Here is a 21,154-nt window from a genome sequence, read left to right as displayed (position 1 = left end):
ACCCTCTCTCACACACACACACACACACACACACACACACACACACACACACACACACACACACACACACACACACACAACTCTCTCCCAATGCAGGCTCCCTAGCAACTGGTTGCTATTAGATACTGCTGGGCCTGTCACCATGGCAGCAGATTCTCCCTCATTCTCTCTGCAGTGTTACAACACACACACCACACCATTTAGCTGTGTTGTGCTGTGGAGGGTGTATCATAAGTCCTTGAGGACTTACCCAGTCCAGCACACCTGTTGTGGACAGAATTCCAATGCAGAGAGAGAGCGAGAGGAACAGGGAGGTAAAGAGGGAGAAAGAACCATAAGGATTCAAAAGTATCACATGGTATCATACTGCATTGTATCATATTCATTCATATGAGATGCACTTTCTTGAGGCTGCTGCTGATGTACAGTTTGCTTACACTGAAATCAATTACTAGAGAGGCAGAAGTGTTTGTCTGTCTGTGTGTGTATGCTTTAGTGCTTTACTCTGATATATGAATCATTCCCTGGATCTGACACTGCAACATGCTTCACCTCAGCCCTAACTAAGGGTCATCGTAATGGAGCATATGATTTACAACCATGACTCAGTGTAAGTAGACCACACGCACACAGAGAGAGGAAATGAGAAGAGAATAAAGGAAAGCTGGAGGAGAGAAGAGGTGAATAGAGGAAAGACACAGGAGAAAAATTCAAGAGAGAACAGAGGAAGCAGTGCTTGTTTTCTCTCAAATAAAAGCAATGCTCTCTGATTGTTGCTATGACGACCTCTCCTCTTGATTCCTTTTCATGCTGCTCCCTCTCATCCCTCATCCCCACTGCTTTTCAGCCTGCAGGGTGAATATGTGTGTGTGTGTGTCTCGGTGACATACTTTTCTGAATCTCTGTCACTCAGCTCCCATAATCCCCTTCTCTCTGCACAACAGGAATCCTTCCATCCCTCCATTCTTCCATCCGTCATCCATCCATCCATATATCCTCTCTCTCTCTGATGTTCATATTCTGTGTTGTTATGTGATTAGGAAAGGTAAAAAAAGGTCAACACTAAACATGACATTCCATCCTGACTTCCATTATGGTTAGATGGGTTAGGTTAATAATGAAGATATATTTATATATCTTTATTTATAGATTTGCTGATCGATCACACAATAAACACACACATTCAAGCCTGAGTTTGAGCAGAAAAGCCTTGTGTTGAGCTGTGTAGGTTAGGTGACTTGTCAGTGTTTGTTGGGAGAGAACGGAAACTTTTGTGCAATCCTTTTGTTTCTTCCCCTCAATTGTCACTAATGGCACAGGAATGTCTGAGGGCATAAACACACAAACACAAAGATATAGAGTCATTCTCTTTTACACACAGAGAGAAGGAAGAGGAGGGGGAGAGGTGCAACTGCTGGAGAGGGAGAAAGAGAAGATAGAATCTTCTGCTTTACTGCACACACACACGGGAAAACTCAATAGAGAGAGAGAGAGAGAGAGAGAGAGAGAGAGAGAGAGAGAGAGAGAGAGAGAGAGAGAGAGAGAGAGAGAGAGAGAGAGAGAGAGAGAGAGAGAGAGAGAGAGAGAGAGAGAGAGAGAGAGAGAGAGAGAGAGAGAGAGAGAGAGAGAGAGAGAGAGAGAAACCAAATATACACTGTCAAAGATAGAGGGGTTGGGGAGAGCAGAGGTAGAAGGCAGATTCATCCTGTAGAGATCGCTCCTCAGCCTCAGAGAGAAAAGCAGGGATATTTTAAATAGAGAGAAATACAGAGAAGGACATACAGATGTTTTAAGGAGAGAGATCGAAAGAATGACTATTTATGGTAGAGCTTGCCCTGAACACATAGAAAAAAAGCTGACAGAACATTCCCAGATAAAAACAACACCGTAAAAAGATCGAGGAGAGGTAAAGAGGCACAGCAGGAGAGTGAGGAAAGATCGAGAGATGCATGCAGTCAATGATACTCATCTGATGGTAAGGACTATTTCTCTGTGAGCTGCAAATGTTTGGACATAATTGCTTGAGTTTGTTTGCTAGGACATGTCTGGGTTAGACACAGACAGACACACAGAGCAGTAGAGTGAGAAGAGTGGCATCTGTGGTGTGTCACAGTGTTGTCAGGTCATACGTGTGCTGAGACTCTGGTGTGTGTGTGTGTGTGTGTTTGCTTGTGTGTTTTTATGTTTGTGGTGTGTGTGTGTGTGTTTGTTTGTGTGTTTTTATGTTTGTGTGTGTGTGTGTGTGTGTTTGCTTGTGTGTTTTTATGTTTGTGTGTGTTTGTGTGTTTGTGTGTTTGCTTGGCAGAAGGGGGATACATCTCTATTTGTATTGATCAGCACCCTCGCTTTCCCTCACTCCCTTCCTTTCCCAGACTCCCTTCCTTTCCCTCACTGCCTTCCTTTCCCTCACTGCCTTCCTTTCCCTCACTGCCTTCCTATCCCTCACTGCCTTCCTTTTCCTCACTTCCTTCCTTTCCCTCACTGCCTTCCTTTCCCTCACTGCCTTCCTTTCCCTCACTGCCTTCCTTTCCCTCACTGCCTTCCTTTCCCAGACTGCCTTCCTTTTCCTCACTGCCTTCCTTTTCCTCACTGCCTTCCTTTTCCTCACTGCCTTCCTTTCCCTCACTGCCTTCCTTTCCCTCACTGCCTTCCTTTCCCTCACTGCCTTCCTTTCCCTCACTGCCTTCCTTTCCCTCACTGCCTTCCTTTCCCTCACTGCCTTCCTTTCCCTCACTGCCTTACTTTCCCAGACTCCCTTCCGTTCCTTCACTCCTTTCCTTTCCCTCACTGCCTTCCTTTCCCTCACTGCCTTCCTTTTCCTCACTCCCTTCCTTTCCCTCACTGCCTTCCTTTCCCAGACTCCCTTCCTTTCCCTCACTGCCTTCCTTTCTCTCACTGCCTTCCTTTCCCAGACTTCTTCCTTTTCCTCACTGCCTTCCTTTCCCTCACTGCCTTCCTTTTCCTCCTGCCTTCCTTTTCCTCACTGCCTTCCTTTCCCAGACTTCCTTTCCCTCACTCCTTCCTTTTCCCTCACTGCCTTCCTTTTCCTCACTGCCTTCCTTTCCCAGACTGCCTTCTTCCCTCACTGCCTTCCTTTCCCAGACTCCCTTCCTTTCCCTCACTGCCTTCCTTTTCCTCACTGCCTTCCTTTCCCTCACTGCCTTCCTTTCCCAGACTCCCTTCCTTTCCCTCACTGCCTTCCTTTTCCTCACTGCCTTCCTTTTCCTCACTGCCTTCCTTTCCCTCACTGCCTTCCTTTCCCTCACTGCCTTACTTTCCCTCACTGCCTTACTTTCCCAGACTCCCTTCTGTTCCCTCACTCCCTTCCTTTCCCTCACTCCCTTCCTTTTCCTCACTCCCTTCCTTTCCCTCACTGCCTTCCTTTCCCAGACTCCCTTCCTTTCCCTCACTGCCTTCCTTTCTCTCACTGCCTTCCTTTCCCAGACTCCCTTCCTTTCCCTCACTGCCTTCCTTTCCCTCACTGCCTTCCTTTTCCTCACTGCCTTCCTTTTCCTCACTGCCTTCCTTTTCCTCACTGCCTTCCTTTTCCTCACTGCTTTTCCTCACTGCCTTCCTTCCTTTCCTCACTGCCTTCCTTTCCTCACTTTTCCCAGACTCCTTCCTTTCCCTCACTGCCTTCCTTTCTCTCACTGCCTTCCTTTCCCCCACTGCCTTCCCTCACTTCCTTTCCTTTCTCCCTTCCATCTGCCTTCCTTTTCCCAGACTCCTTCCTTTCCTCACTCCTTCCTTTCCCTCACTGCCTTCCTTTCCCTCACTGCCTTCCTTTCCCTCACTGCCTTCCTTTCCCTCACTGCCTTCCTTTTTCTCACTGCCTTCCTTCCCCTCACTGCCTTCCTTTCCCAGACTCCCTTCCTTTCCCTCACTGCCTTCCTTTCCCTCACTGCCTTCCTTTTCCTCACTGCCTTCCTTTCTCTCACTGCCTTCCTTTCCCAGACTCCCCCCTCCTTTCCCTCACTGCCTTCCTTTCCCTCACTTCCTTCCTTTTTCTCACTGCCTTCCTTTCCCTCACTGCCTTCATTTCCCAGACTCCCTTCCTTTCCCTCACTCCCTTCCTTTCCCTCACTGCCTTCCTTTTCCTCACTGCCTTCCTTTTCCTCACTGCCTTCCTTTCCCTCACTGCCTTCCTTTCCCAGACTCCTTCACTGCCTTCCTTTCCCTCACTGCCTTCCTTTCCCTCACTGCCTTCCTTTTCCTCACTGCCTTCCTTTCCCTCACTGCCTTCCTTTCCCAGACTCCCTTCCTTTCCCTCACTGCCTTCCTTTCCCTCACTGCCTTCCTTTCCCTCACTCCTTCCTTTTCCTCACTGCCTTCCTTTTCCTCACTGCCTTCCTTTTCCTCACTCACTGCCTTCCTTTCCCAGACTCCTTCCTTTCCTTTTCCCTTCCTCACTGCCTTCCTTTCCCTCACTGCCTTCCTTTCCCAGACTCCTTTCCTTTCCCACTGCCTTCCTTTTTCCTCACTGCCTTCCTTTTCCTCACTGCCTTCCTTTCCTCACTGCCTTCCTTTCCCTCACTGCCTTCCTTTCCTCACTGCCTTCCTTTCCCTCACTGCCTTCCTTTCCCAGACTCCCTTCCTTTCCCTCACTGCCTTCCTTTCCCAGACTCCCTTCCTTTCCCTCACTGCCTTCCTTTCCCTCACTGCCTTCCTTTCCTCACTGCCTTCATTTTTCCCACTGCCTTCCTTTCCCTCACTGCCTTCCTTTCCCCACTGCCTTCCTTTCACTGCCTTCAGACTCCCTTCCTTTCCCTCACTGCCTTCCTTTCCCAGACTCCTTCCTTTCCCTCACTGCCTTCCTTTCCCTCACTGCCTTCCTTTCCCTCACTGCCTTCCTATCCTTTTCCCCTCACTGACTTCCCTTCACTTTCCTTTTCTCTCACTGCCTTCCTTTCCCTCACTGCCTTCCTTTTCTCTCACTGCCTTCCTTTCCTCACTGCCTTCCTTTCCCAGACTCCCATCCTTTCCTCACTGCCTTCCTTTCCCAGACTCCTTCCTTTCCCTCACTGCCTTCCTTTCCTCACTGCCTTCCTTTCCCTCACTGCCTTCCTTTCCCTCACTGCCTTCCTTTTCCTCACTGCCTTCCTTTTCTCTCACTGCCTTCCTTTCCCAGACTCCTTCCTTTCCGTCACTGCCTTCCTTTCCGTCACTGCCCCTTCCTTCCCTTCCCTCCTTCCTTTCCCTCACTGCCTTCCTTTTCCCCCACTGCCTTACTTTCCCTCACTGCCTTCCTTTCCCTCACTGCCTTCCTTTTCCTCACTGCCTTCCTTTTCCTCACTGCCTTCCTTTCCCTCACTGCCTTCCCTTCCCTCACTGCCTTCCTTTCCCTCACTGCCTTCCTTTCCCAGACTCCCTTCCTTTCCCTCACTGCCTTCCTTTTCCTCACTGCCTTCCTTTCCCTCACTGCCTTCCTTTCCCTCACTGCCTTCCTTTCCCTCACTGCCTTCCTTTCCCAGACTGCCTTCCTTTCCCTCACTCCCTTTCCCTTTTCCTTTCCCAGACTGCCTTCCTTTCCCTCACTGCCTTCCTTTCTCTCACTGCCTTCCTTTCCCAGACTCCCTTCCTTTCCCTCACTGCCTTCCTTTCCCTCACTGCCTTCCTTTCCCTCACTGCCTTCATTTTTCCCACTGCCTTCCTTTCCCTCACTGCCTTCCTTTCGCCCACTGCCTTCCTTCCCCTCACTGCCTTCCTTTCCCAGACTCCCTTCCTTTCCCTCACTGCCTTCCTTTCCCAGACTCCCTTCCTTTCCCTCACTGCCTTCCTTTCCCTCACTGCCTTCCTTTCCCTCACTGCCTTCCTATCCCTCACTGCCTTCCTATCTCTCACTGCCTTCCTTTTCCCTCACTGCCTTCCTTTCCTCACTGCCTTCCTTTTCTCTCACTGCCTTCCTTTCCCTCACTGCCTTCCTTTCCCAGACTCCCATCCTTTCCCTCACTGCCTTCCTTTCCCAGACTCCCTTCCTTTCCCCCACTGCCTTCCTTTCCCTCACTGCCTTCCTTTCCCTCACTGCCTTCCTTTCCCTCACTGCCTTCCTTTTCTCTCACTGCCTTCCTTTTCTCTCACTGCCTTCCTTTCCCAGACTCCCTTCCTTTCCGTCACTGCCATACTTTCCCTCACTCCCTTCCCTTCCCAGACTCCCTTCCTTTCCCTCACTGCCTTCCTTTCCCTCACTGCCTTCATTTTTCCCACTGCCTTCCTTTCCCTCACTGCCTTCCTTTCCCTCACTGCCTTCCTTTCCCAGACTCCCATCCTTTCCCTCACTGCCTTCCTTTCCCAGACTCCCTTCCTTTCCCCCACTGCCTTCCTTTCCCTCACTGCCTTCCTTTCCCTCACTGCCTTCCTTTCCCTCACTGCCTTCCTTTTCCCTCACTGCCTTCCTTTTCTCTCACTGCCTTCCTTTCCCTCCCTTCCTTTCCGTCACTGCCTTCCTTCCCTTCCTTTCCCTCACTGCCTTCCTTTCCCTCAGACTCCCCTTCCTTTCCCCTCACTCCCTTCCTTTCCTCACTGCCTTCCTTTCCCTCACTGCCTTCCTTTTTCCCCTTCCTTTCCTCACTGCCTTCCTTTCCCTCACTGCCTTCCTTTCCCTCACTGCCTTCCTTTTTCCCACTGCCTTCCTTCCCTCACTGCCTTCCTTTCCTCACTGCCTTCCTCACTCCTTTTTCCACTGCCTTCCTTTTCCCTCACTGCTTCCTTTCCTCACTGCCTTCCTTTCCCAGACTCACCCTCCTTTCCCTCACTGCCTTCCTTTCCCTCACTTCCTTCCTTTTTCTCACTGCCTTCCTTTCCCTCACTGCCTTCCTTTCCCAGACTCCCTTCCTTTCCCTCACTGCCTTCCTTTCCCTCACTCCTTTCCTCACTGCCTTCCTTTCCCTCACTGCCTTCCTTTCCCTCACTGCCTTCCTTTCCCTCACTGCCTTCCTTTCCCTCACTGCCTTCCTTTCCCTCACTGCCTTCCTTTTCCTCACTGCCTTCCTTTCCCTCACTGCCTTCCTTTCCCAGACTCCCTTCCTTTCCCTCACTGCCTTCCTTTCCCTCACTGCCTTCCTTTCCCTCACTGCCTTCCTTTTCCTCACTGCCTTCCTTTTCCTCACTGCCTTCCTTTTCCTCACTGCCTTCCTTTCTCTCACTGCCTTCCTTTCCCAGACTCCCTTCCTTTCCCTCACTGCCTCCCTTCCCTCACTGCCTTCCTTTCCCTCACTGCCTTCCTTTCCCAGACTCCTTTCCTTTCCCTCACTGCCTTCCTTTCCCTCACTGCCTTCCTTTTCTCACTGCCTTCCTTTCCTCACTGCCTTCCTTTCCTCACTGCCTTCCTTTCCCTCACTGCCTTCCTTTCCCTCACTTTCCTTTCCCAGACTCCTTCCTTTCCCTCACTGCCTTCCTTTCTCTCACTGCCTCCTTTCCCAGACTCCTTCCTTTCCCTCACTGCCTTCCTTTCCCTCACTGCCTTCCTTTCCTCTCACCCACTGCCTTCCTTTCCCTCACTGCCTTCCTTTCGCCCACTGCCTTCCTTCCCCTCACTGCCTTCCTTTCCCAGACTCCCTTCCTTTCCCTCACTGCCTTCCTTTTCCTTCCTTTCCCTCACTGCCTTCCTTTCCCTCACTGCCTTCCTTTCCCTCACTGCCTTCCTATCCCTCACTGCCTTCCTTCTCACTGCCTTCCTATCTCTCACTGCCTTCCTTTTCTCTCACTGCCTTCCTTTTCCCTCACTGCCTTCCTTTTCCTCACTGCCTTCCTTTCCCTCACTGCCTTCCTTTCCCAGACTCCCTTCCTTTCCTCACTGCCTTCCTTTCCCTCCTTCCTTTCCCTCACTGCCTTCCTTTCCCAGACTGCCTTCCTTTCCCTCACTGCCTTCCTTTCCCTCACTGCCTTCCTTTTCCTCACTGCCTTCCTTTTCCTTTCCTTTCCCAGACTCCCTTCCTTTCCTTTCCTTTCCGTCACTGCCATACTTTCCTTTTCCCTTCCCAGACTCCCTTCCTTTCCTCACTGCCTTCCTTTTCCCCCACTCCCCCTCACTGCCTTCCTTTCCTCACTGCCTTCCTTTTCCTCACTGCCTTCCTTTTCCTCACTGCCTTCCTTTCCCTCACTGCCTTCCTTTCCCTCACTGCCTTCCTTTCCCTCACTGCCTTCCTTTCCCAGACTCCTTTCCTTTCCCTCACTGCCTTCCTTTCCCTCACTGCCTTCCTTTCCCTCACTGCCTTCCTTTCCCTCACTGCCTTCCTTTCCCTCACTGCCTTCCTTTCCCTCACTGCCTTCCTTTCCCTCACTGCCTTCCTTTCCCAGACTGCCTTCCTTTCCCTCACTGCCTTCCTTTCCCTCACTGCCTTCCTTTCCCAGACTCCCTTCCTTTCCCTCACTGCCTTCCTTTCCCTCACTGCCTTCCTTTCCCTCACTGCCTTCATTTTTCCCACTGCCTTCCTTTCCTCACTGCCTTGCTTTCTGCCTTGCCTTCCTTCCCAGACTCCCTTCCTTTCCCTCACTGCCTTCCTTTCCCAGACTCCCTTCCTTTCCCTCACTGCCTTCCTTTCCCTCACTGCCTTCCTATCCCTCACTGCCTTCCTATCCCTCACTGCCTTCCTATCCCTCACTGCCTTCCTTTCCCTCACTGCCTTCCTTTTCTCTCACTGCCTTCCTTTCCCTCACTGCCTTCCTTTCCCTCACTGCCTTCCTTTCCCAGACTCCCATCCTTTCCCTCACTGCCTTCCTTTCCCTCACTGCCTTCCTTTCCCTCACTGCCTTCCTTTCCCTCACTGCCTTCCTTTCCCTCACTGCCTTCCTTTTCTCTCACTGCCTTCCTTTTCTCTCACTGCCTTCCTTTCCCAGACTCCCTTCCTTTCCGTCACTGCCATACTTTCCTCACTTTCCCTTCAGACTCCCTTCCTTCCTTTTCCTTTCCTCACTGCCTTCCCCACTGCCTTCCCCCTCACTGCCTTCCTTTCCCTCACTGCCTTCCTTTCCCAGACTCACCTTTCCCTGCCTTCCTTTCCCAGACTCCTTCCTTTCCCCCACTGCCTTCCTTTCCTCACTGCCTCCTTTCCCTCACTGCCTTCCTTTCCTCACTGCCTTCCTTTTCTCTCACTGCCTTCCCTTCACTGCCTTCCTTTCCCAGACTCCTTCCTTTCCGTCACTGCCTTCCTTTCCCTCACTCCCTTCCTTCCCAGACTCCTTCCTTTCCCTCACTGCCTTCCTTTCCCTCACTGCCTTCATTTTCCTCCCTTCCTTTCCGTCACTGACTTTCCCTTTCCTTCCCAGACTCCTTCCTTTCCTCACTGCCTTCCTTTCCCTCACTGCCTTCATTTTTTCCCACTGCCTTCCTTCCTTGCCTTCCTTTCTCACTGCCTTCCTTCCCCTCACTGCCTTCCTTTCCCAGACTCCCTTCCTTTCCCTCACTGCCTTCCTTTCCCAGACTCCTTCCCTTTCCCTCACTGCCTTCCTTTTCCCTCACTGCCTTCCTTTTCTCTCACTGCCTTCCTTTTCCTCACTGCCTTCCTTTCCCTCACTGCCTTCCTTTCCCAGACTCCCATCCTTTCCCTCACTGCCTTCCTTTCCCAGACTCCCTTCCTTTCCCTCACTGCCTTCCTTTCCCTCACTGCCTTCCTTTCCCTCACTGCCTTCCTTTCCCTCACTGCCTTCCTTTCTCTCACTGCCTTCCTTTTCTCTCACTGCCTTCCCTTTCCCTCACTGCCTTCCTTTCCCTCACTGCCTTCCCTTTTCCCTCAGACTCCCTTCCTTTCCCTCACTCCTTCCTTTCCCTCACTGCCTTCCTTTTTCTCACTGCCTTCCTTTTCCTCACTGCCTTCCTTTTCCTCACTGCCTTCCTTTTCCTCACTGCCTTCCTTTCCCTCACTCCCTTCTTTTCCCTCACTGCCTTCCTTTCCCGGACTTCCTTAATTTCCCTCACTGCCTTCCTTTCCCTCACTGCCTTCCTTTCCCTCACTGCCTTCCTTTCCCAGACTCCCTTCCTTTCCATCACTGCCTTCCTTCCCCTCACTGCCTTCCTTTCCCAGACTCCCTTCCTTTCCCTCACTGCCTTCCTTTCCCAGACTCCCTTCCTTTCCCTCACTGCCTTCCTTTCCCTCACTGCCTTCCTTTCCCTCACTGCCTTCCTTTCCCTCACTGCCTTCCTATCCCTCACTGCCTTCCTATCTCTCACTGCCTTCCTTTTCTCTCACTGCCTTCCTTTTCCCTCACTGCCTTCCTTTTCTCTCACTGCCTTCCTTTCCCTCACTGCCTTCCTTTCCCTTTTCCCTCACTGCCTTCCTTTCCCAGACTCCCTTCCTTTCCCTCACTGCCTTCCTTTCCCTCACTGCCTTCCTTTCCCTCACTGCCTTCCTTTTCTCTCACTGCCTTCCTTTTCTCTCACTGCCTTCCTTTTCTCTCACTGCCTTCCTTTCCGTCACTGCCTTCCTTTCCGTCACTGCCATACTTTCCCTCACTCCCTTCCCTTCCCAGACTCCCTTCCTTTCCCACACTGCCTTCCTTTTCCCCACTGCCTTCCTTTTCCCCCACTGCCTTCCTTTCCCTCACTGCCTTCCTTTTCCTCACTGCCTTCCTTTTCCTCACTGCCTTCCTTTTCCTCACTGCCTTCCTTTCTCTCACTGCCTTCCTTTCCCAGACTCCCTTCCTTTCCCTCACTGCCTTCCCTTCCCTCACTGCCTTCCTTTCCCTCACTGCCTTCCTTTCCCAGACTCCTTTCCTTTCCCTCACTGCCTTCCTTTCCCTCACTGCCTTTCCTCCTTTTCCCTCACTGCCTTCCTTTCCCTCACTGCCTTCCTTTCCCTCACTGCCTTCCTTTCCTCACTGCCTTCCTTTCCTCACTGCCTTCCTTTCCTCACTGCCTTCCTTTCCCAGACTCCCTTCCTTTCTCACTGCCTTCCTTTCCCAGACTCCCTTCCTTTCCCTCACTGCCTTCCTTTCCCTCACTGCCTTCCTTTCCCTCACTGCCTTCCTTTCCCTCACTGCCTTCATTTTTCCCACTGCCTTCCTTTCCCTCACTGCCTTGCTTTCCCCACTGCCTTCCTTCCCCTCACTGCCTTCCTTTCCCAGACTCCTTCCTTTCCTTTTCCTTTCAGACTCCTTCCTTTCCCTCACTGCCTTTTTCCCTCACTGCCTTCCTTTCCCTCACTGCCTTCCTTTCCTCACTGCCTTCCTATCCTCACTGCCTTCCTATCTCTCACTGCCTTCCTTTTCCTCACTGCCTTCCTTTTCCTCACTGCCTTCCTTTTTCTCACTGCCTTCCTTTCCCAGACTCCCATCCTTTCCCTCACTGCCTTCCTTTCCCAGACTCCTTCCTTCCTTTCCCTCACTGCCTTCCTTTCCCTCACTGCCTTCCTTTCCCTCACTGCCTTCCTTTTCCTCACTGCCTTCCTTTTCCTCACTGCCTTCCTTTCCCAGACTCCTTCCTTTCCGTCACTGCCATTTTCCTCACTTTCCTTCCCAGACTCCCTTCCTTTCCCTCACTGCCTTCCTTTCCCTCCCCTCACCCACTGCCTTCCTTTCCCTCACTGCCTTCCTTTCCCCACTGCCTTCCTTCCCTCACTGCCTTCCTTTCCCAGACTCCCTTCCTTTCCCTCACTGCCTTCCTTTCCCAGACTCCTTCCTTTCCCTCACTGCCTTCCTTTCCCAGACTCCCTTCCTTTCCCTCACTGCCTTCCTTTCCCAGACTCCCTTCCTTTCCCTCACTGCCTTCCTTTCCCTCACTGCCTTCCTTTCCCTCACTGCCTTCCTTTCTCTCACTGCCTTCCTTTTCCCTCACTGCCTTCCTTTTCTCTCACTGCCTTCCTTTTCTCTCACTGCCTTCCTTTTCTCTCACTGCCTTCCTTTCCCTCACTGCCTTCCTTTCCCAGACTCCCTTCCTTTCCCTCACTGCCTTCCTTTCCCAGACTCCCTTCCTTTCCGTCACTGCCTTCCTTTCCGTCACTGCCATACTTTCCCTCACTCCCTTCCCTTCCCAGACTCCCTTCCTTTCCCTCACTCCCTTCCTTTCCCTCACTGCCTTCCTTTCCCTCACTGCCTTCCTTTTTCTCACTGCCTTCCTTTCCCTCACTGCCTTCCTTTTCCTCACTGCCTTCCTTTTCCTCACTGCCTTCCTTTTCCTCACTGCCTTCCTTTCCCTCACTGCCTTCCTTTCCCTCACTGCCTTCCTTTCCCGGACTTCCTTAATTTCCCTCACTGCCTTCCTTTCCCTCACTGCCTTCCTTTCCTCACTGCCTTTTTCCCTCAGACTCCTTCCTTTCCCTGCCTTCCTTCCCCCTCACTGCCTTCCTTTCCCTTCCTTTCCCTCACTGCCTTCCTTTCCCTCACTGCCTTCCTTTCCTCACTGCCTTCCTTTCTCTCACTGCCTTCCTTTCCCAGACTCCCTTCCTTTCCCTCACTGCCTTCCTTTCCCTCACTGCCTTCCTTTCTCTCACTGCCTTCCTTTCCCTGACTGCCTTCCTTTCCCAGACTCCCTTCCTTTCCCTCACTCCCTTCCTTTCCCTCACTCCCTTCCTTTCCCTCACTGCCTTCCTTTCCCTCACTGCCTTCCTTTCCCTCACTGCCTTCCTTTCCCTCACTGCCTTCCTTTCCCTCACTGCCTTCCTTTCCCTCACTGCCTTCCTTTCTCTCACTGCCTTCCTTTCCCTCACTGCCTTCCTTTCCCTCACTGCCTTCCTTTCCCTCACTGCCTTCCTTTCCCTCACTGCCTTCCTTTCCCTCACTGCCTTCCTTTTCCTCACTGCCTTCCTTTCCCTCACTGCCTTCCTTTCGCCCACTGCCTTCCTTCCCCTCACTGCCTTCCTTTCCCAGACTCCCTTCCTTTCCCTCACTGCCTTCCTTTTCTCTCACTGCCTTCCTTTCCCTCACTGCCTTCCTTTCCCTCACTGCCTTCCTATCCCTCACTGCCTTCCTTTCCCTCACTGCCTTCCTTTCCTCTCACTGCCTTCCTTTCCCAGACTCCCTTCCTTTCCCAGACTCCCTTCCTTTCCCTCACTGCCTTCCTATCCCTCACTGCCTTCCTATCCCTCACTGCCTTCCTATCCCTCACTGCCTTCCTATCCCTCACTGCCTTCCTTTCCCTCACTGCCTTCCTTTTCTCTCACTGCCTTCCTTTCCTCACTTTCCTTTCCCTCACTGCCTTCCTTTCCCAGACTCCTTCCTTTCCTCACTGCCTTCCTTTCCCTCACTGCCTTCCTTTTCTCTCACTGCCTTCCTTTCCCCACTGCCTTCCTTTCCTCACTGCCTTCCTTTCCCTCATACTTTCCCTTCCTTCCCTTCCCAGACTCCGTTCCTTTCCCTCACTGCCTTCCTTTTCCTCACTGCCTTCCTTTCCCTCACTCCCTTCCTTTCCCTCACTGCCTTCCTTTCCCTCACTGCCTTCCTTTTCCTCACTGCCTTCCTTTTCCTCACTGCCTTCCTTTTCCTCACTGCCTTCCTTTCCCTCACTGCCTTCCTTTCCTCACTGCCTTCCTTTCCCTCACTGCCTTCCTTTTCCTCACTGCCTTCCTTTCCTCACTGCCTTCCTTTCCCTCACTGCCTTCCTTTCCCTCACTGCCTTCCTTTCCCTCACTGCCTTCCTTTCCCTCACTGCCTTCCTTTCCCTCACTGCCTTCCTTTCCCTCACTGCCTTCCTTTCCCTCACTGCCTTCCTTTCCCTCACTGCCTTCCTTTCCCTCACTGCCTTCCTTTCCCTCACTGCCTTCCTTTCCCAGACTCGTTTCCTTTCCCTCACTGCCTTCCTTTCCCAGACTCCACTGCCTTCATTTCCCTCACTGCCTTCATTTTCTTCACTGCCTTCCTTTTCCTCACTGCCTTCCTTTTCCTCACTGCCTTCCTTTCCCTCACTGCCTTCCTTTCCCAGACTCCCTTCCTTTCCCAGACTCCCTTCCTGTCCCTCACTGCCTTCCTTTCCTTCACTGCCTTCCTTTCCCTCACTGCCTTCCTTTCCCTCTTCCTCTCCTCTGTCCCCCGTCATTCCCTTTTCTTCGCTCTCACTCTCTTTCTCTCCCATTCCTCCATGTCTCTCAATCTCTGTCAGTACGTATAGCTAGTTCAGCTTCATCCCTCCTACTTCAGTCTCAGCTACAGCAAGACAACATCCTCTCCTTTCTATTCCCTTTTCCCCTTCTGATATTTCCCCCCTCCTTTCCTCTTTTCCCCTTTTCTCTCCAGTGTGTGTGTGTGTGTGTGTGTGTTATTTCAAACTTCCTCTGTTGTCATTACTGGTGACCACTGCCACTAGGTGATACTGGTGGTCATCAGTACACACACACACACACACACACACACACACACACATTTTAATTAATTGAATACATGATGAGAGTAAAGATGAGAGAGATCAAAACTACATCAAATTAAATAGAATCCATTACTTAGCAGGGATGCAGATGAAAAGAGGAAGTAAATTGTTGATGGAGAGTTGAAAACACAGGAGGTATTCTCCTTTTAAATCCCTCCCTCTCACACTGGCTTTCTAAATGTGTTATAAACCTGACCTTGATCCATTATCTCCCCTGTCTCTCTCTCACAGGTAATCTCCTGAGTGTGTACAGAGCCACCCCCAATACACATGTCGCCACAATGTGACAGCAACTGTCTGACCACAGAGACCGCCACCTAGACAATCCACAACACTATATATTCCTACAGCACTGTAACCTGACAACAGTAGATTCCTACACCGCTGTAACGTTGTAACAACACTGAGTCAATCACCATTAAATTGCTGCCGCTGAATCAACGTCTCTGAATCAACTCCTATAGATCGACTCCTCTGAATCAACTCCTCTCTGCTGTGAGGATGCTGAGGGTGTCAATGGTCCTACTGAAGAGGCAGCTGATCCAGTGGGTGTGGGTGTCCAGTGCTCTAGTAGTCTATTCCCTGCCATGGCGGGTCTCCTGTCCGACAGGGTGTGTGTGTCAGATGAAGCCCTGGTTCTCCCCCCAGTCAGTGTCCTGCGAGGCTTCTACTGTGGACTGTAACAACCTGTTCCTAACCCAACTCCCCTCTCCTCTGCCCCCAGACACACACACCCTCCGTCTGCAGAGTAACCTGCTGTCTGCCCTGGAGATACCACTCTTACACACACTCCCCAACCTCACCGAGTTGGACCTGTCTCAGAACCGCTTCAGCTGTGTTAGAACCCTAACCTTAACCCAGCCCCAGGCTGCCTCCCTGCCCTCCCTACTCTCCTTGCACCTGGAGGAGAACCAGCTTTGGTTCCTGCCCCCTGCCTCCTTTTCCTCCCTGCCCGCCCTACAGGAGCTTTTCCTCAGCCACAACCGGCTGTTCTACCTGGCTCCTGGAGCATTCTCCGGCCTGGGCTTACTGCTGCGCCTGCACCTCAACAACAACCACCTGACCTCAATTGAGCCCCGCTGGTTCACTGCCCTGCCCCGCCTCCAGGTGCTGATGCTGGGGGGAAACCCAGTGGAGGTCCTCCCTGACCGGGGCTTCCAGGACCTGGGGTCTCTACACAGCCTGGTACTGGGGGGCATGGGGCTGAAGGGGCTGACTGAGAGGGCCCTGGAGGGGCTGGACAGTCTGGAGAGCCTCTCCTTCTATGACAACCTCCTCACCACCGTCCCCACACAGGCTCTGAGGAGGATCCCGGGCCTCAAGTTCCTGGACCTGAACAAGAACCCTCTGAGTGTGGTTCAGACAGGGGACTTCAGGGACCTGGTCCACCTGACAGAGCTGGGTCTGAACAACATGGAGGAGCTGGTGGCCATCGAGAGGGCAGCCATGGAGAACCTGCCTGAGCTCACCAAGCTGGAGATCACCAACAACCCCCGGCTGTCCTACATCCACCCCCAGGCCTTCCTTCGGCTGGGCCGGCTAGAAAGTCTGATGCTCAACTCCAACGCTCTGAGCGCTCTGCACCAACACACTGTCCTGTCCCTGCCCAGCCTGAGGGAGGTCAGCCTGTACTCCAACCCCCTCCGCTGTGACTGCCTGTTCCGTTGGGTGGCTAAGGAGCAACCTCACACAGATACACAGATGCCGCAGGCTGTGAGATTCATCCAGCCTCAGGCCACGTTGTGTTCTGAGCCTCCAGAGCTGAGGGCTCGTAGTGTGAGGGAGGTGTCAATCACCGAGATGTCAGCCTCCTGCCTACCCCTCATCCCCCCTGGTATCCTTCCTCACTACATGGGGGTGAGAGAGGGGGAGAGGCTGACTCTGCACTGTCGCGCGCTGGCAGAGCCTCAGCCCACAATCTATTGGGTCACTCCTTCTGGAATGAGAATAGGACCATCCGACCACACCCACAGCACCAAGCTTGCATCCAGCCAGACATCATCTTACCATTCCCCCTCACCCAGCCGAGCATCTGGTAATGCCTCAGTTCTCACCCCTTCCTCTCCCTCCTCCACTGCCTACCGGTTACTGCCAGAGGGGACATTGGAGATTGTCATGGTGACGGCCCGGGAGGCGGGTCTGTACACCTGTGTGGCTGAGAATACACTGGGGGCCGACACTCACAGTGTGACTGTTGGGGTGCAGGGGCAAGGGAGGGGGGGTTTGAGGCGCCGGATGGGGAGAGGATAGGAGTTGAAGGAGAGGGTTTTGAGGGAGGTCAGGGCAAGGGTTAAGACAGCAAGCATGATGAGAAGTACACACACAAATAAGCCTAGCTATATAAATAATTGATGATATAACAACACACACACTTCCTTGCAGTCCAACGTTTCCAAATATAACGTGTTATAGGATAGATACGGCTACCGCTCTTGGCGGCGGTACTATTGTAGGTGGGTGTGAAGCTCGATCCGGGAACCACATGTCCTGCCGCAGTTGGGACATGTTGGTTCTGAATCTGGAGCAGCTTGCGGGAATGGTTTGGGAGCAATGGGGCCTGTAAATAGAACATATGACAGGGCAGTGGTGTACAATCAGATGTGTATTTATATTACAGTATATATGCATACACATTGACATTGTTTGTGTTTGTATAAAGAGAGACAATCAAATTGCAGTACTGCTTTCTATCCCCAGAACCTATCCACCTAACCCTAACCCAGCGATTCAACTTCAGGAGAGGACTCTCACCCTCTGTACTCACACTAGGGCGCAGGCATTTTCTAAACAGTGCCATTTTATGGTAGCCTATCCTTGCTTTCTTAGAGGTTTTGTAAATCAAAGTGTTCAATGTGAGTAGCCCTTTCTCACTCCATCCTTTCCCGTGGCTTTCTATCACATTACTTAATTCTTCTATCCAACTGCCTATACATACCTGCTTGTACATATCCAACTGCCTGTACATACCATGAACTAGTTTTCCTACCCAGTATACCACTTCTCTTTCAAAGATGATTTAGATGTATTAAATTCTATTTTGAGCTATTATTAAAACATTTTGGACTGATATGCTGATGGTTTGTTTTCCTGACTATTAGCCAATTCCCTTATCGCTGGAGGCATGTGCGGAGGCAGACGAGTGCAATACATGATTCACTCTCCAAAACGGTAAGTGGACTACATTGAATTGACAACAATCTTTCTATCCATCTTCCTACGACAACTTAAATTCATATTCAATTACATGTATAACCTATTCATTTCTACTGGCCATGGTTTGTATTAGCAATATGTCTGGGGTAATTAAATACAATCTCAGATCATAACACCCTACATAATTAGTATGCTGTGCCGAAGAGCCGTAGTGTATTTGCTGAAAAAGACCACAAATACAACTGAAAGGCTCAGAAGTGTATTACTTCTCATTGAACGCAGACACAACTTAACAGTCGATTGAAGGAAATCAGGTGTTAGCATCTCAATCCGTCTTCATAGACGAGTCTCAGGAACAGCTTGCCTTCTTTATCTCTTTATTCCTCACAAACAGAGCGCCTTTTACAGAAACAAGGAACTTTGCTCTTACTCAAGGCATTGATTCATTATTTTCTGAACAGTCCTGGTTCTGCTCCTGGGCCCTTCACACAGTAGTGCCATTGTTTTCCAGGACCTTGTACTTGATGGGGTAGTAGAGGTAGCACTGACTGCTGTCAAACACAACAAAAACAGTAGGATTCTCCATCCGATTCACACAGGAGTCATAGTGATCCCTTCCAGAGCTTGTTTGGTTGGGGAGTCGCGGGGGGACGGACGTAGTCTATCGTTCCTAATCAGGTTTTACCCACATGAACCCAGTGTCTTGGCCCTCCGGCGGAGTAGCGGTGAGCTTGCTGGGCAAAACTACAAAGTAAATGCTATGGCTGTGATGGCTAGAGGGTCAAGCCACACGCGGGTTGAAGTTCTGTTGGGAGATATCCTCGACGGCAATCTGAGGTTCCATGGAACAGGTGTCTCTGCAGGACTGTGCCAGGGTCCACCTGCATGTGTTGCTTCTGCCAAGGGAACACACACAACACACTGTCAAAGATTTACTCACACATAGAAAATATGTGCATTTTGAATGTATTTGAAGTGCTCAATGTTAGTGGGGGCAAGTCTTAAGAGACCAGCAAGATGGCAAAGCAGTCAGACGTCTTTTGTCCTAGTCTTGTCGTGTCCTGTATATATACACAGTATATATTTATATTTTACAACTTTCTTCGCATACCTTTTTATATTTATTTTTCTTTTCCATAAACTCATCTTCAAAACACTCTCCTGCAACTCGCCTCACCAATTTATATATATTTTTTAAAGAAAGTATTATTTACCTTAAATCTGTAATCCTCCATAGAAGCTAGCCAGAAGCTAACCAGAAGCTAGCCTGAAGCTAACCAGAAGCTAATAAGAAGCTAGTTAGCTTCTTTACTGGCTAATCGTTAGTATTCAGCTAACCACGGTTTGTGGTCATCGGCTATCCTTTAGCTCGAAAATCTATCGCCAGTTTTGTAAGGCGCGACTCGGACCGGAACATACCGGATCTATTTTTCTCTCCATGTCCCCGGATTTCAACCGCTAACTCTGGATTCTATACCTGGATCTCGCAGCTGATGTATTAGCTGCTATCCGTGTGACTATCTGCTTATGTCGATTCCGGAGCAAACATCAATTATTCCAGAGCTAGCCAGCTGAAGAGTTCCAACAGTCACTCCTGGGCTACAATCACCTATCCGGATCCGTTTTACTGCCAACGCGGAGCCCCACAGGGCCTTCACAACTGGACTACCAACGTTATCTGCCCGAGGGAGTTATCCAGCTGGCTCCTCCGTCGCGACGTTACCTGAACGCCCATCTGCGGCCCGCTTATCGTTAGCTGTCTTATCAGCTGCTATCTGAATAGACCTATCGGACAATATCTATAAAAAAATTATTGGGCCTCTATAACTATATATACAGTGCCTTGTGAAAGTATTCGGCCCCCTTGAACTTTGCGAACTTTTGCCACATTTCAGGCTTCAAACATAAAGATATAAAACTGTATTTTTTTGTGAAGAATCAACAACAAGTGGGACACAATCATGAAGTGGAACGACATTTATTGGATATTTCAAATTTTTTTAACAAATCAAAAATGGAAAAATTGGGCGTGCAAGATTATTCAGCCCCTTTACTTTCAGTGCAGCAAACTCTCTCCAGAAGTTCAGTGAGGATTTCTGAATGATCCAATGTTGACCTAAATGACTAATGATGATAAATACAATCCACCTGTGTGTAATCAAGTCTCCGTATAAATGCACCTGCACTGTGATAGTCTCAGAGGTCCGTTAAAAGCGCAGAGAGAATCATGAAGAACAAGGAACACACCAGGCAGGTCCGAGATACTGTTGTGAAGAAGTTTAAAGCCGGATTTGGATACAAAAAGATTTCCCAAGCTTTAAACATCCCAAGGAGCACTGTGCAAGCGATAATATTGAAATGGAAGGAGTATCAGACCACTGCAAATCTACCAAGTCCTGGCCGTCTCTCTAAACTTTCAGCTCATACAAGGAGAAGACTGATCAGAGATGCTCTGGATGAACTGCAGAGATCTACAGCTGAGATGGGAGACTCTGTCTATAGGACAACAATCAGTCGTATATTGCACAAATCTGGTCTTTATGGAAAAGTGGCAAGAAGAAAGCCATTTCTTAAAGATAGCCATACAAAGTGTTGTTTAAAGTTTGCCACAAGCCACCTGGGAGACACACCAAACATGTGGAAGAAGGTGCTCTGGTCAGATGAAACCAAAATTGAACTTTTTGGCAACAATGCAAAACGTTATGTTTGGCGTAAAAGCAACACAGCTCATCACCCTGAACACACCATCCCCACTGTCAAACATGGTGGTGGCAGCATCATGGTTTGGGCCTTCTTTTCTTCAGCAGGGACAGGGAAGATGGTTAAAATTGATGGGAAGATGGATGGAGCCAAATACAGGACCATTCTGGAAGAAAACCTGATGGAGTCTGCAAAAGACCTGAGACTGGGACGGAGATTTGTCTTCCAACAAGACAATGATCCAAAACATAAAGCAAAATCTACAATGGAATGGTTCAAAAATAAACATATCCAGGTGTTAGAATGGCCAAGTCAAAGTCCAGACCTGAATCCAATCGAGAATCTGTGGAAAGAACTGAAAACTGCTGTTCACAAATGCTCTCCATCCAACCTCACTGAGCTCGAGCTGTTTTGCAAGGAGGAATGGGAAAAAATGTCAGTCTCTCGATGTGCAAAACTGATAGAGACATACCCCAAGCGACTTACAGCTGTAATCGCAGCAAAAGGTGGCGCTACAAAGTATTAACTTAAGGGGGCTGAATAATTTTGCATGCCCAATTTTTCAGTTTTTGATTTGTTAAAAAAGTTTGAAATATCCCCACCCTTCCTCTTCCCAGAGAGGTGTTTATCTCTGTTGACGTGATGCACGGAGAAGCCCGGTGGCTGATCCAATTCAGACAACATATCCCGAGAAAGCCATGTTTCCGTGAAACAGAGAACATTACAATCTCTGTCTCTTTGAAAGGCAACCCTTTCTCGAATTTCGTCTACCTTGTTGTCAAGACTGGACATTGGCGAGTAGTATACTCGGGAGCGGTGGGAGATGTGCACGTCTACGGAGCCTCACCAGGAGGCCGCTCCGTCTGCCCCTTCTGCGGCGCCGTTGTTTTTGGTCGGCTTCTGGGATAAGATCCATTGTCCTGGGTGGTGGTCCAACAGAGGATCCACTTCTGGAAAGTCAGGTTAGCCTAGTGGTTAGAGCATTGGACTAGTAACCGCAAGTTCAAATCC

The 21,154-nt window shown here is 50.5% G+C and overlaps 1 protein-coding gene across 1 annotated transcript; it reads left to right on the top strand.

Moving 5' to 3' along the window:
* Positions 1 to 1,674: 1,674 nt before the first annotated feature.
* Positions 1,675 to 17,357, top strand: lrrn2 (leucine rich repeat neuronal 2). Its single transcript, XM_035756172.2, has 2 exons — positions 1,675 to 1,975; positions 14,522 to 17,357. Exon 2 carries the CDS (start codon positions 14,792 to 14,794, stop codon positions 16,538 to 16,540), a length of 1,749 nt encoding a protein of 582 aa, XP_035612065.2. The 5' UTR covers positions 1,675 to 1,975; positions 14,522 to 14,791; the 3' UTR covers positions 16,541 to 17,357.
* Positions 17,358 to 21,154: the final 3,797 nt, after the last annotated feature.

Source organism: Oncorhynchus keta, chromosome 22, assembly GCF_023373465.1.
Source record: "Oncorhynchus keta strain PuntledgeMale-10-30-2019 chromosome 22, Oket_V2, whole genome shotgun sequence".
NCBI lineage: Eukaryota > Metazoa > Chordata > Actinopteri > Salmoniformes > Salmonidae > Oncorhynchus > Oncorhynchus keta.
This window is presented reverse-complemented; position numbering and strand designations above follow the sequence as displayed.